Source organism: Pelmatolapia mariae, linkage group LG23 (assembly GCF_036321145.2).
Source record: "Pelmatolapia mariae isolate MD_Pm_ZW linkage group LG23, Pm_UMD_F_2, whole genome shotgun sequence".
NCBI lineage: Eukaryota > Metazoa > Chordata > Actinopteri > Cichliformes > Cichlidae > Pelmatolapia > Pelmatolapia mariae.
In genome coordinates, this window is record NC_086246.1 from 15,541,924 (window position 1) to 15,557,967 (window position 16,044).

General features: G+C 42.8%; 1 protein-coding gene across 2 annotated transcripts in view; it reads left to right on the plus strand.

The window, feature by feature from the left end:
- Nucleotides 1-16,044, plus strand: part of LOC134621309 (FERM and PDZ domain-containing protein 4-like) — a 114,848-nt gene that overhangs the window by 6,506 nt on the left and 92,298 nt on the right. Inside the window, exon 1 of one of the 2 annotated variants that reach the window (XM_063467735.1) lies at nucleotides 12,727-13,091. The exons of the other annotated variant lie outside the window; for it this stretch is intronic. Within the exon in view, the coding sequence (XP_063323805.1) occupies nucleotides 13,087-13,091 (5 nt within the window). The 5' untranslated portion in view covers nucleotides 12,727-13,086. Of the gene's footprint in view, nucleotides 1-12,726; nucleotides 13,092-16,044 lie in introns of those variants that run through there. 2 annotated transcript variants of the gene reach the window in all.

Sequence of the window (16,044 nt, forward strand, 5' to 3'; positions counted from 1 at the left end):
CAAACTCCCCGCAGAGTGTTCAGTATCTTTGCATGAAGACTGATTAAACTTTGGCTGAGGAGTGTTTCTGAGCCAGCTGACGAATGTAAATGCATTCACGCTTTTGCTGTCTTTGTCAGCAGCTTGTTTTTCATCTTTCAAATCGAGTAGCTGAGCAGGAATGGCAAATGTCTACTTGACTTTATATTTTTCACAGTCAGGTGGGAAGAAATCCAAATTGGACTGTAAATCTTGTTGACAACAGTAGCTCTTTGAAATGCCCCGCTGTTCTTGAGCATATAGTAAGGCAGCCCTATGGAATTACCAGGATTTATTCGTTGATTACTTGCAATTATAGGAAAAAAAATGTCATCTGATTAAACTAATAGTATACACACATTCCAGAAAAGGAGTTTATGAATATCTGTGCCTGACAAACAATGACCATCCCAGGATCTATGTCGACACAAAGGTTGGAATTAATGAGATTGGAAGTTTGGGTTGTAAAGAAGCATTGCAGAATGGCACAAAGCTGCAAACCGTTTCTAAAGAAATAGGTGCTTATCAGTGCATACATACACAGTAAGTTGGTGTTCTGCTAGTATCAAACCAACAGGACACAGTCCAGTTTGGAAAGTGGTAGGCACGGGAAGGGCGTCATAAAGGTTGACTACAAATGTTAACATTTGGTATCACCTCTGGGATAATGAATGGATGGATGAGACAAAGGCTGAACCTCTTTGGCCAAAATACACAACACTATGAGAAAATAAAGGCATTTCACACTAATTATCATGGTAGGGAGAGAATCATGATTTGGGTATGTTTTGCTACCTCTTGTCCTTGTAATTGTTTTTTTTTTTTTTTTTTAAACCTGTCCCGTTTGGTTCTTTTGCCATCAGAATTATTGTCTAAAGGCGAAGAAAGATGCCCAACGGATTTACTTTACCAAATGGACCATCCCAGCCTTGCCGTAATGGTCCATTTGATTTACCTTTTATTGTTTATTTTATTTTATTAATTTATTTTTTTTTTTACTTACTAGATACGGGACAGGGGAAAAGAAAAGGGAGAAAGAAAGAGGGGGAAGAAAAAAAAAAACAGCGAAGAAGAGGGACGGGGATAAAGGACAAAAAACAAAAACCAACAAAATAAGCAGACAAAAAATACATATATCGATCACCTGGATCACCTGTTGGGAAAGAAAAAAGAAAACAAGCAGAAGAAAACAAGAGTAATAGAATAAACAACATCACAATGATATATGGGAATATAACACTAAATACTTAATATTAAACATTATTGTGCAGCACGTAAGATCGACAGCGCACAGTGTGCTTTGAGGTAGGAGCCAAAAAGGGTGTAGTTTGTGTGTGTGATCACCTGTGTGTACACCTGTGAGCATGAGCGCGCTTGTATTTAAAAGGTTCCTTAATGTAATGATCTGCTAGAGGGTGTGGGGGGCCACAGTCCCATCCTCCAGGGCATGAAGCAGGTATGGAGGAGATCAAAACTCCAGACATCCAGAGGCCCCCAGAACACAAGAGACCAAGGAAGACCAACAGAGGGGCAGCCGCGCCACTGTCCCAGAAAGAGCTGAGGAGAGTCCCAGATGAGGGATCACTCAGCAGCCGCGGAGCAGAAGCCAGGGGGGGTTGCAGTGACGTGCCCGTGAGCTCCGCCGGCAGCCAGCTGTGCCTGAGTGACCGAGCCCCAGGCCGAGGGCACCCCACCCCCGAAGTGGCCCGAGCGAGCCCCAGGTTCCAGGCCCCGATAAGCAGCCACCAAGGAGTGAGCCGGTGTGTACCCGGACGCCCACCCCCGGACACAAAGAACCACCAACGCATCGATGTCTGAGGGCGTCTGCCACCGGCAGGGGAAGTGGTGGGGGGAGATAGGCCTCCAAACCTTGGAGGGCCTGAGATGTCCCCAGAGAGGTAGCGTCTGATACCCAACCTGACATATAGACACAGACATACAGGCACACTCAAATACAAACATCCATTCCCACCCTCATGCTCTCATAGGCAATTACTCCACACTCAACCAACGTGGAGACAGACATAAAGAGACGCTGTACACACAATCACACTCCCCAAGCGTACTCTAAGAACCGGGTCTAGGTACCCTTGCCCCTGGAGGGGGAAACTGCACCCAGACCCAGGTGGTGTTACCCTTTTCCCTGCAGTGGGGAGAAGCAGACTGCCCCGACTCTGCAGCAGCAGGGAGGCCCCACACACCAGACCCCAGTCGGACGGCAAACTCCTCCTCCTAGCCCCCCCGCTCCAGCAGGCCGCAGAGACCGGGGGTGTGAGAAGACTCCAAACCTCCCTCTACCCGCTCATATGTAGTGTTGATGTATATGTGTTCTAAGGTGCAATTAAAACCCAGGAGGGCATGGAGCTACCTGCCAGAGAGCAGCAGGTAAGCGCATAGTCCCTCCTGATAGCCCTCAATGTCTACGTGTATTTAAAATTGAGAGGTGGGCAACGACGCCAGGGGTGAGGTGTACACCCTGATGGTAATTTGGAGTCCGTGTTGTGAGCCCACCCCCAAGATCCTATATGTATGTGTTATGAGAGTGTGAGTAATGTGAATGTCTAAGTTGTGAGATAAAATTGAGGCAGAGGCAGCCAGAAGGGGACAGAGGGGGGGGATGCCTCCTCTGCACCCTGGTGACACACCCCTACCCCAAGGCCCTGCATGTGTGGGTGATTGTGGTGGAGCGGGAAGAGGGAGGCAGCTGGAGATGGGGAGGGAAGAAAGGGAGGGGCAAGTGACCCCTCCCTGGGGCCAGCTTCCCCGCTGACCCCAGTAGGCACCCCCATGCTCTGCAACCCGCCAGGGAAAGGGGGCCCAGGCCCATCCGGACCAGGGCCCAGTGCAGCAGCGCCGCCCGGCCCCACAGAGCCCGGGACAGCCCACCCGACCCCACTACAGAGAAAACTGCACCCACCCCATCATCCACTCATCTTCCAGACTACACAAGACAATAGACGCCCAGGCTGAGATCTTCCTCCACCTCTCCTATATCTCCCCCTCCTGCAGAGAGAATTCCTGAGGAGAGGAAAGCTCCTGCAAGATGTGACAACCTCCCCCACCAGTTGAAGAGTCCCCCAGGTGGCTCGATGCACTGGCGGCGCCCTGCGCCAGGACTGGGCCCCCATATACCCACCCGCCCACAACCCCAGCAACACACCAACCAGGACCCGAGCCCCCGAGGCCCGGCCAGGGCCCCAGCCCAGAGACGGAGCGCCCCCAGAACCTCACGCCCGTCCCGGACCCACCCAGGGGCAGCCAGGCTACCAGGTCAGTAACCCACGTCCGTCAGCACAGACCCTCCCCTAGCCCCGCTGCACGCAGCCACGAGGAAACCGTCACCTAAGAGCCAACAGAGCCCTTAATTGGCCATGACCGCTACCCCGGGTTGAGCCCCCCAAGGAAGATGCTCCTGGGGAACCCCCCGACGCCCTAAGCCTGTCCCTACCCCCACACCAATCACAACAGTGAAGGTGGGACCAAACTATGACCCAAACTATGACCCCCCACCCCCGCTAGGTGATGGAGCTGATCAAAGGAGCCCAGAGCAATTGATCTGATGTGGTGGCAGAGGCTGTATCAAGACTAATGTAATCTAATAGATAATTTCTATACTGGTTAGAATTAAGATTATTTTTATTTTTCCAGTTCATGAGGACTGTTTTCTTGGCTATGCATAGGGCAGTGAAAACCATGTGGGCTATATTCTTTTCTGAAGTGACATTATCTAAGCTGCCCAACAAACACACTAAAGGAGAAGTTGGAATGTTACATTTCAGACACTTCGATAAGTCTTCACATATCTCACGCCAAAACTTCTGAACTGGTGGACAGAACCAAAGAGCGTGGATATAATTGTCCGGTGAATTGGTTTGGCAGTGTGAGCAGTTGTTGGTAGACGTAAAGCCCATCTTGAACATCCGATGACCTGTATAGTGCACTCTATGTAGTATTTTGTATTGAATTAATTGAAGACTGGGATTTCTAATTAGATGAAAGGTTTTTAAGCAAATCTGAGACCAGAAGTTTTGGTCTAAGTTAACTGATAAATCCGCTTCCCATTTTGCAATAGGAAGTGATATTGATTCATCTATTTTAGAAAGCATTCTGTATATTTTGGATAGTAATTTGGGGGTTTTAAGAGTAAGAAATTGAACCACACTTGGTGGTGTTTGTAGTTCAACTTGACCCGGTTTAAATTTCTTTTTTACTATGGATTTAATTTGTTGATATTCTAAAAATCTTTTCTTGTTGATCCCATATTGTGTAACTAGTCTGTCAAATGAAATAAATTCTGTTCCTTCTAGTATATGTTCTAAATATTTGATTCGTTTACCACTCCAATCTGAAAAGTTTATCATATTATTGTTTTGTAATATGTCAGGGTTGTTCCAGATAGGTGTACGTTTGCATGGGATTAATGAAGACTCTGTCAACTTCAGAAACTCCCACCATGCTGTCAGAGAGGAGCTAATGTTGACGCTTTTGAAGCATTCATGTCGTTGAATGTTTGAGCTGATAAATGGTAGATCTGAAATCTCTAGATTATTGCAAAGTGCTTGTTCTACATCTAGCCAAGGTTCATCTAAGAGGGTATGTTTTAGCCATCCTGAGATAAATTGGAGCCTGTTGGCTAAGAAGTAGTGCTGAAAGTTAGGTAGTTTTAATCCTCCTTTATCCTTGGTCTTTTGTAGTGTTTTTAAGCTTATACGTGGGGGCTTATTTTTCCAAAGGAATTTGGACATATATGAATCTAGAGATCTGAACCAATCTTGTGGCGGTTTAGTTGGGATCATTGAGAATAAATAATTTATTTTTGGTAAGACCATCATTTTTATAGCGGCAACCCTTCCCATAAGTGATATGGGCAGACATTTCCACCTAGCCAGATCGCCTTCTACTTTCTTTAAAAGTGGGATATAGTTTAATTTAGTTAGATCTGCAAGCTTGGGAGAAACATTAATACCTAAATATTTTATATTTCCCGATTGCAGTGGAGTAGAAGAGGAATTATGGAAGGAGCAATTAATCGGAAGGACTGTAGATTTTGACCAGTTAATTGAGTAATCTGATATTCTTGCAAAAGAGTTTATCAATTCAATCACCCCAGAGATATTGGTTTGTGAATTTTGGAGAAAGAGTAGCACATCATCCGCATAAAGGCTGATTTTATGTTCCACGTTCTTGCATTTTATGCCCTTAATTACTGAATTCTGTCTAATTGCTGCTGCTAGTGGTTCAATAAAAATTGCAAACAGTGAAGGGGAGAGTGGGCATCCCTGCCTGGTGCCCCTCAGGAGACAGAAGCTGGAGGATGTCTGGTCATTTGTTCTGACACAAGCTGTTGGGGAATTATATAATATTTTTAACCAGTTGATGAAAGAAGATCCAAAACCAAATTTGTGTAAAGTTGTAAATAGAAATTTCCAGTTAACTCTGTCAAACGCTTTTTCTGCATCTAAAGAAAATAGTGTAGTTTCAAGGTTTTTACTGTATGAGTAGTCTATCAAATTAAGTAATCTACGTGTATTTGTTGATGAGTGCCTACCTTTTATGAAACCAGTTTGGTCAGGATGAATTAAGAGGGGGGTTATTTTCTCTAGTCTCTTCGAGAGAGCTTTGCAGATTATTTTAAGGTCTACATTTATAAGGGATATTGGACAATAGCTTGAGGGATATACAGGGTCTTTGCCTGGTTTTAGCAGGAGATTAATGTTTGCAGAATTCATATTTGATGGGAGTCTGCCATTTTCTTTGATTTCCAACAGCGTTCTGTAAAAAATTGGGGCTAAAATCGTCCAGAATTCTTTGTAGAATTCTGCAGGAAAGCCATCTGGACCTGGAGCCTTATTATTGGGCATACTTATCAGGGCTTCCTGGAGTTCACCTGGTGTCAGTGGCGAATCCAATGCCATTGCTTGAGAGTCTAATAATTTTGGGAGAGTTATGTTGTCTAAAAACTGATCAATTTCCTTTTTAGATGGGTTTATTTGTGGTGAATACAACGTTTTATAGAAATCCCTGAAGATGTTGTTTATTTGTTTCGGGTCATATACTGTGTTCCCAGATGAGTCTTGAACAGCACATAGAGTTGTTTTTTCTTTATTTATTTTTAGCTGGTTTGCTAGAAATTGACCGGATTTATTACCATGTTCATAATTTTGTAAGCGTAGTCTTTGTACTAAGAATTTTGTTTTTTTATCAGTTATCTCATTTAATTCTAGTTTTGTTTTGCGTATTTTGTTCAATGTTTCCTGATCTTGGTCGGACGCATAGGCTTCTTCTAGTGATTTGATGGTTTTTTCTAATTCCTGAATATTTTTGTTTTCTTTTTTCTTTTTATGTGATGAGAAAGAAATTATTTTACCTCTCATCACAGCTTTCCCTGCTTCCCATAGAACAGAAGCTGATGTTCCAGGAGTGTCATTAAAGTCTAAGTATGAAGTCCACTCTTTTTTAAAATATTTAATAAAGTCTTCATCTTTAAGCAGTGATGTAATAAATCTCCAGTTTTTACTTGGTGTAGTATTATTCTTGTGCATTAGTGTTAAAGATACAGGAGCATGATCGCTGACAGCTATAGGGTGAATCTCAGTGTCTGAAATGTCCCTCAGCAGTGAGCTGCTGACCAAAAAATAATCCAGACGAGAGTAGGAGTGATGGACATGTGAGAAAAAAGTATATTCCTTACTGGTGGGGTGAAGGGAGCGCCATGCATCGCAAAGACCAAAGTCGCTCATATACTGTTTGATTATATTTATGGACTGCCAATTACGCTGAGTTCCTGCTGTATTGAGCCTATCCATTTCTTCATTTAGTCCAAGGTTGAGGTCGCCTCCAAGAACAAGTGTGCCATCTAAGTGTTCAGAGAGTGCACTGAAAAAACCGTGAAAGAATGAGGGATCATCAACATTTGGACCATATACACTTACAATACATAGCTTTTTATCAAGTATAGATAGTTTAATGATTAAGAATCTGCCCTCTGGATCTATAACTGTATCGAGTACTGTGAAATTAATTTTTTTATGGATTAAAATTGCTACTCCCCTTTGTCTAGAATTATAACAAGCTGAGAACACATTAGGAAACTCAGGTGTTTTAAGTTCATTCGAACCTCTAAGAGGTCTGTGGGTCTCTTGTAAAAGGACAACATCTGCCTGTAGTTTTTTGAGTTGGTTAAATATTTTTAACCTCTTTTCTCTGGAGCCAGCTCCATTTACATTCCATGTAACGAATCTTAGTGCACCCATAGATGTCTGTGTATAACTAGGGGTGTGCGCTGTGTGTGTCGCTTAGACAGGTGGAGAGAATACATCACTTGTTCGTAAATAAAAAGAGGGGGAGAGAGAAAAAATGTGTGGTGAGATGCTCCCTGAGTCTGACTATGTGTGTGCATATTTACTAATATGAGTACGCTTGGTTTAAGTGTGTGTATCCTATACGACTGTGTGCGCTGTCTGATGTAAATGTGCTGCCGTTGAGCGCATGGCTGTGCGTGATCGTGCTGTGCGTATGTGTCCAAATAAAGGATGTTGTTTGTGGGTGAGTGTGGAAGCAGGTGATCGAAGCAGTGAAAGAAAGAAAAAAGAAAGAAAGAAACCAAGGACAAGGGTGAGCAGCATAAAAACAAGAGGGGGAAAAAAGAGAACAAAAAACGAGAAGAAAAAAAAAAAATCCGGAAACATTCCGATCAAACCATTGACGGAGAGTGACGGTGTTAATTCTGCTATGAAATCACACCTAAGATGTGATTTGATACTAGTAAGTTAAACAGATGTTAATGCAAGTTAGTGTGAGTGGGTGGGGAAAGGGTGTAGCGGATTCTTATCTGGTGTGAAGTTAATACAGCCATGGAGTGATGTCGGGGTCGCGGTGGAGCTGTCCGTCCACGTACAGCTGGTCCACAGCGATGACAGCGCGGGAGCCCTTCTGGATAAAGCTGCGTCAGATTGGGAAGAGGACCCTGCGTCGTTCCAGGATCTCTTTGGGGAACTGGTCGTTCACGCTGAAGTCCGTTCCTTTTAATTCCCTGCCGCGGCTTTTCACCCAGTGTTGCCAACTTAGCGACTTTGTCGCTATATTTAGCGAGTTTTCAGACCCCCTATCGACTTTTTTTCTAAAGAAAGTCGCTAAAAAAGACGTGAAAGCGGGTATGCTTTTACTCTCAACAAGCAGCGGGTGCTGTAACGCAGGCAGTTCTTCTTTTACTCTTATGCTGTTTTGTGGATCACAAGGTTTAAAACTACTTATAAACACACACACACACACAAAAAGTAACTCCACCAGAGTGCCTATTTCGGGTCACTTTTGCCGGTCCAGGCCCAGGTAAAGGAGCAGGGTTGGAATTGTGACATTAAAAAAAAAAAATTGCTAAAAGAAATTTAATTTTTAGTTCTAAATAAACTCTAAATGCATTTAGGACGTTTTTTACTCACTTTATGTCTCTTCCACGATGTTATTTCTCTCTCCAACAACATAGGTTACAATTATATTAGCATGACCAATTATGCAAATTAGGTGATGATGTCATTTAGCGACTTCTAGCGACTTTTAGGACAGCCAATAGCGATTTTCCTTACTGAGGAGTTGGCAACACTGTTTTCACCTGTTCCTTTTGTTTGTAGTGGCCGAATTTGGCCACGATAGGACGTGGTCTCCCGGCCGCAGCCCGAATGGGGCCGAGGCGATGCACCCTATCAAAGACGATGTTCTTCACCGTGTCCTCGGGCAGCTTCAGGTGGGTTTTGATGAAGCTTTTTACCGTGGTCTCCGCGTCCTCTCCAGCGGCTTCTGGAATACCAGAAAATACCAGATTATCACGCATGCTACGAGCTTGTAGATCTATAACTGTTTCTTTTATTTTTTTATTTTCTCTATTTAGCTGAGTAACATTGTCTGTGAGACATTTCACCGACTCCCTTAGCGTGGCATTTTCAGCAGCGAGCGTTTCCACCTGCTGCTGGCTGAACTCCAGGGACTCTCGCAAGGATTTAAATTCCCGGTGAAGAATCTTCACCAAGGACAGCCTTGCATCGAAACTGGACAGTCGTTGGTCGATTGACTCCAGTATGTCGACAATATCTTTGCCGGCTGGCGATGTTGTGCCGGGGGAATCTGCCGGGCGAAGTCTTTTCGACGACGGCGTCTCAGGTTTGGCCGGGGAAGCTGCACTCTGAGCCTTCTTCATCACGAGATCCTGGAAGTACTGATCAATGTAATCTTGGAGAGCCTCTAAACTCTCCCCGTTGTTCTCCAGGGTGTTGGAGATGATTTAGACAAATGTTGTTAGTTATAAAACAATTGATAAGTGTATTTGGTTATACTGAAGCTTAAAGGAATTTATTCAAATCTAAACTACCATTCGCTTTAATTTTCCGCCAAAATCTCCGGCGTCTGACGTCAGTTACAACATGAGTCGCTTACCTTGTCCTCACTTCCGTCACTTACCTCTCTCACTTCCGTCACTTTGCCTCTCAAGAGAATCATGATTTGGGTCTGTTTTGCTACCTCTTGTCCTTGTAATTGTTAAGGCAACAGTTAATTGTGTTGAGATATTTTACAAGGCATTGTCAGCCCACCTCACTCCACTCCTATGGAAATGCTGTGGTATGACCTGAAGGCGTTTTCAATCAAGACATTGACTGAACAAAAAATATTTATGAACTCAAATCATTCAGGCAGCATGGTTCTGAATTCCTGCTAATCAGCGTGTGAGTCTCCTAACAAGCTACAACGGCTGCTAGAAAAGAGCCCACTTATAATTTTCCAGCCTTCACTGAGATGGCGTTCAGTATAGATATCAAAGATGCAACATTATGTGAATCCACAGGAATTAAGAGGTAAGTAGCAGCCAGCTGCTGATGATCAAATGCATTTAATTAACCTTCAGCAAGTTTGAGCACTTTGGCATTGTGTTATTAAACCTGAATGCTCTAGACCAACACACTCCCAAAACCTCTATTTTTACCAAAGTCTTCCATCCAAGCTGATTCACCCCAAGGTCAGACTGTGCCCAAAAAATGGCAAAAAACCCAAGAGCTATATCTCAGATTCTACAAGCATGTTGAATGTTAAAGTTAATGACAGCACAATTAGAAAAAAACTAAACAAGTACTGCTTGTTTGGATGAAAGTCTTTTCCCTCTAAAAGAACATGGTAGCATGGATTAGGTTTGTAAAGTTGTATCTGAACAGTTCACAAGACTCATGCAACTATGTCCTCTGGATGGACCAAAGTGGAGATGTTTACCCATAATGCACAGCACCACATTTGGTGAAAACCAAGCACAGCATATCAGCACTAACGCCTCACACCCACTGTTAAGCACAGTGGTGGAATGGTGATGATTTGGGCTTTTGTTTTGTAGCCACAAGACCTGGCCACCTTGCAGTCAGTGAGTTGACTATGAACTCCTCTCTATTACCAAGTGTAACAAATGTGAGGCCATATGTATGACAGCAAAGGCCGGGCCCAAATTGTGTCTTGCAACAGGACAATGAGCCCAAGAACAACATCAAATAGAAAACGACTGAAATGACTGAAAAAGAAAAAAAAACTTATTTTTTCAACCTTATTTAAATGCTGTGGTGGGACCTTAAAAGAGTTGTGCATGAACAAATGCCTGCAAACCTCAGGCATGATGTGAGGGATTGATAAAGTCAAACCGAAAACTCTTATCCTTACTTTAAGTTATTGCTGCCAAAGTTGGCTCTACAACAGGGGTGGGGAACTTAGGCTTCAAGGGCCCGTGTCGTAGGGTTTTAGATATCACCCTGGGCCAACACACCTGAATCAAATGATTAGTTCATTACCAGGCCTCTGGAGAGTTCAAGACATGCTGAGGAGGTAATTTAGCCATATAAATCAGCTATGTTGGATCAAGGACACATCTAAAACCTGCAGGACACCGGCCCCTGACGCCTGGAGTTCCCTACCCCTGCTCTACAAGCTATTGAATCATGGGGTGTACCTAGTTTTTTAAAATATGAAAATTTCCTTTTCATATGGTTGTACACATATTTTGTACAACCATATACAACCATAACAGATTTTACAACAAATGTAAACACTCGCCAAAAGTTTGTTTTCACCACAATACTGTCAATCACAGTGGCCCATTGCTAGCTGAACATATTGATTCAGTTTGGTTCAGTTTAATTTTATTTATATACTAGTATGGACAGTGGGAATTAAAAATCCCTCTGAAAGGAAGGAAACTTCTGGCTGAACCAGCTTGTCATCTGATTTATGGATTGATAAAGCTGGGTATATGTCATAGCAGGGAAAATGGATGTATTTAAGGAAAGCATGTATAACATAAAGACTTTGTCCCAGCGCAAAACCCTGTGGAACTCCTTATGGTGTAAAGAAGACCCCATTTACATGAACAAATTGAAGTCTATTAGACATGCATGATTTAAACTAGTGCAGCACAGTATGTTTAATACTAACGGCATGCTCTAGTCTCCGTAATAAAAAAATATGGTCAGCAGTATTGAACGCTGCACTGAGGTTTAGCAGGATATTCGCAAAGAGGAGTCCACTGTCGGACAATTTAAATTTCATTGACTAATAATAATAATTTCATCATATTTTTCTTCATTTACTTTTCTTCATTTTTTTTCAGACAAAAACAAGATGATAACTACATATAAACTAATGCACAAGGACAAAAGCGATGATGGAGACTTTTGTCAGTGAATGAAATTGAGAGGAAAATATTCTGGAGAGACGAGATCCAATCAGAATTAATTAAGCTGTGTAGAAAGGTGGGACGAAATTGGAAGTGATCCAGTCAGAACTAATCTCCACGTGCAGTAAGGTTAGATATACACATTTAATCTGGTCCTGGGAAACGGTCCAACTAGCTCCCATGATCCCTGTTTCTCATGAAAATGTGATAAAATGTCGACTCTTAGGAGGAAGAGAAGAGCAGACATATTGACACATTTCACAGCTAGTGTCAAGGAAAAGAAGGGCCAGTAATAACACTGCTAATTCTGCTATTTAAATATGAACATTAAATTCCCATGAGTCTTTGCGTTGTTGAGTTGCAAAACCTTTAAGAAATTGCTAAGATATGTTACTGAGTCATTGTTAATGTGCCACTGTAGCTGTCTTGGCATTGCTGTCAAAATTCAATTCAATTTTATTTATATGGCATCAATTACAACAACAGTTGCACCAAAGCATTTTTTTAATGTAAGGGGAAGATCCTATAATAATACAGAGAACCCCCCCCCCCCCCCCCCCCCCCCAAAAAAAAAATAAATAAAAAAAATAAAAAAAATTAGATGACCTCAAGAGGTTTGGTGACAGTGGGAAGGAAAAACTCCCTTTTAACAGGAAGAAACCTCCACTAGAACCAGGCTCAGGGAGGGGCAGCCATCTGCTGTGACCGGTTGGGGTTGAGGGGAGGAAGTAGTGACAGTAATGACAATTGCTGAAAACAATTAAGGTGAGACTTTCTAATGCACATAATTACCCACACAATAGTATTAATATAACATAAATATAAGAATATGATTACCTTTTCTAAACATAAGCAACTGTTTCTGTGTTAATGTCTTTGCCCTCGTTCGGATTTTTTTCTGAGCAAACGTAATAATCACATCCCCAGATGTTTAGCGAGAGCAAGAGAGAGAGGGAGGGTGAGGGGGAAAAAAGGAGAGGCAGCCTGATGATAATCATAGCAGAGACGGAGAGAGCTTCAGAGATGTAAGGAAAGAAAGCAGATAAAGAGATTTTCCACTTGCCGTTGAATCACCTGACCCCATCAGCACTCTTCTGGACCCTCTGCCCTCGACTCCCAGCTTTCTCCAATCCTAATCACGTCTGTTTCTTCTCAGCTCACTTTTCTCCTTCACTTCCTTGCATCCCATCTGCTCCTCAACTTTGAACATCTTGTTTTTCTTTTCCACACCACCCCCACTGACCCTGAACATAAAGTAATTTTGCTGCAGTTCAGGTTATTGTTTTTGCTGGAACCTGCCCCTGTGCTGGGTGGCAGTCTGAGGATTAGGAGACAGTCGGGCAGAGAGCCGCAAAAGGATGGCACATTAAGCCATGAGGTAAGATATGATATAGTGTGTAGTTCCATTTCATCCTTTTATGTCTATATATATTTAAGAGGTGGAATGTGGTGAACCTGCGGTGCTTGTGATGGGTAAAGTATTTCTATTTTAGCCATGTATGGGACAGCACAGATATTCAAATATCGCAGTGTGTTTCTGTGTCCCCATGCACTTTGCACCTCATTTCATCTGAGCAGAAGCTTTAAATGCTTCTGGAGAATTTTGAAGAAAGTTGTTTCTATCTCCCCAGGCAAGCACAGTGTGTGGCAGACAGACATTTTCACAGTTGGGTGGAGACACTCTGATTGGAGCCCTCCTCCTTATCTTACTGTAGCAACTGCATTTTCTACTCCTTTCAAGCTCTGTGGTTTTTTGACATAAAATGCGAGTCTGACTTTAGTGTGAGGCTGTGCTTTCGTTTGTAGGATAGTGGCAGGCTTACCTATATGTGTTAAAAATAGGGAAATATGAACGTATGCAATGTATGTTTCATGTAAATACTGCCAAGTAAATGGATAATTAAGCATTTAATGTGGCAGCAAGGAGACCTGCTAGCAGGTCAGAACTATAATAATGTCTGTCCCAATGCAATTCAAAACCAAACTTACAAACAATAATAATAATAATAATAATAATGGATTGCATTTATATAGTGCTTTTCTAGACACTCAAAGCGCTTTATAATTCCACTATTCATTCACTCTCACATTCACACACTGGTGGAGGCAAGCTACAAACCACTGATAATCCTCTAGCTTCCCATAACCCTAACCCAGTGTTTTTATAGAACCAGTCACCTTCCACCTCCATTACGAACACAGTACTGGTACTGGATTGTGAACCATGTTTTGCCTTCTGAGCCATCCTGATTCTTTGTGGCATAGATTCAGCAAAGTGCTGGAAACATTCCTTAGAGACTTTGGGCTATACCGATATGATAGTGTTACACAGTTTCTGCAGATTTGTTGGCTGCATAATCTCCTGTTCGACCACATCCCAAAGGTGCTCTTTCTGTTGGACTGAGATCTGATGACAGGGTAGGCCAGCTGAGTTGTTCTATAAACCATATAACTTAGTGTGTTATCCTGCTGAAAGCAACCATCAGACAATGGGTACAGTTTGGTTGGTCATAATGGGATGGACATGGCTAACAACAAGGCTGTGGTGCTTCAACAATGCTCAATTGGTACTAAGGAGCCTAAATCTCCAAAAGGTGATTCTGTTCATCTGGACGTAGCGTTTTGTGGGAGAAACGTTTCGTCACTCATCCAAGTGACTTCTTCAGTCTCAGCTGACTGCAGGTTTCCCCAATCTTATAAACAGAATCAACGTTTGGAGATTTACTTACCTGGACGATGGAGCATGCATTAAGGAGCCTAAAACTGTGCCAAGAAAATATCCCCCATACCATGAACCACCATCCACCTGTTAATACAAGGATTCATGTTGTTTACACCAAATTCTAACCCTACCATCCAAATTTCACAGCAGAAATCAAGACGCATCAGACCAAGTATGAATTTTCTAATCCTCTGTTGTTCAGTATTGGCGAGCCTGTGCAAATTCTGCCTTCAGTTCCCTGTTCTTAGCTGGCAGGAGTGGCACCTGTTGCGGTGATCTGCTTCAGTGTTCAACGTGTTGTGCATTCATAGATGCTTTTCTGCATAACTTGGTTGTAATGGGGGGTTATTCAAGTTGTTGTTGTCTTCCTGTCAGCTCGAAGCAGTCTGGCCATTCTCCTCTGACATCAACAAGGCATTTCTGCCCAGAGATCTGCAGCTCTCTTGATATTTTTTTCTTTATTTGGCCCAATCTCTGTAAACCCCGTAGACGACTGTGTAAATCAGCAGTTTCCGAAATACTCAGAGCAGCCAGTTTGGCACCAGCAACCATGCCATGTTCAAATCTAACTTACCTTTCTTTCTCATTCTGATGCTCAGCTTGAACTTCAGTCAGTTGACCATGTCTATAAGACAAGTTGCACTTAGTTGCTGCCATGTGATTGGCTAGTAGAATATTTGTGTTAATAAGCAGTTGAACTGGTGTACCTCATAAAGTGGCTGTTGACTGTGACTTGGTTATTTCTAACACGAAAGCTCAAAGTAACAAGCCCACACAATATTGTGATCATACTCTTTAAACACCATTTTATCAGCTTTCAGCTCATTGTTTTGGTATTACAGCTCACAACTCTGCTGTCCTTGTTGACCCCGACCTCGCCAATTAAACTCCATGTTAGGCACATGCTGTCTAAATGAATAAGACATTTCCATTAGAAGAGAAATACCAGATCAGGGTTATGAGGAGAGTTAATTGCATTCATGGCTCAAGAGTTGGCAGTTTGTCTTGTAATCCGAAGGTTGCCGGTTTGAGCCCCGGCTCAGACAGTCTCGGTCGTTGTGTCCTTGTCGTTGTGTGAAGACACTTCACCCGCTGCCTACTGGTGGTGGTCAGAGGGCCCAGTGGCGCCAGTGTCTGGCAGCCTTGCCTCTGTCAGTGCATCCCAGGGCAGCTGTGGCTACAGTGTAACTTGCCATCACCAGTGGGTGAATGATTGAATATAGTGTAAAGCGCTTTGGGGTCCTTAGGGACTAAGTAAAGCGCTATACAAATACAGGCCATTTACCATTCATGTACAGATGTTCAGCGGTATTTTCTATCTGAATTTGTTTGTACTTGTACTTGGGGCAACAAAGATGGAAAAGAACTCGGCTGAAGGTTTAGTTTAATATACCTACCCATCTAAAACAACATATTTTAACGATTACAAAATCTAAGCAAGAACAAAAGAAATATCTCCCAAACAGTTCATACAGTCATTCCTGGCACGGATGTTTGTCAAATCATCGTGGTGAGTCTCTCATTTTTAATACTGGATGTAGTGAGCAGAGAGAAAATAGTTCCTATGTGAAACTGCCCTCAGCGAGGTTTGCAGCTTTGTGGAGATTTT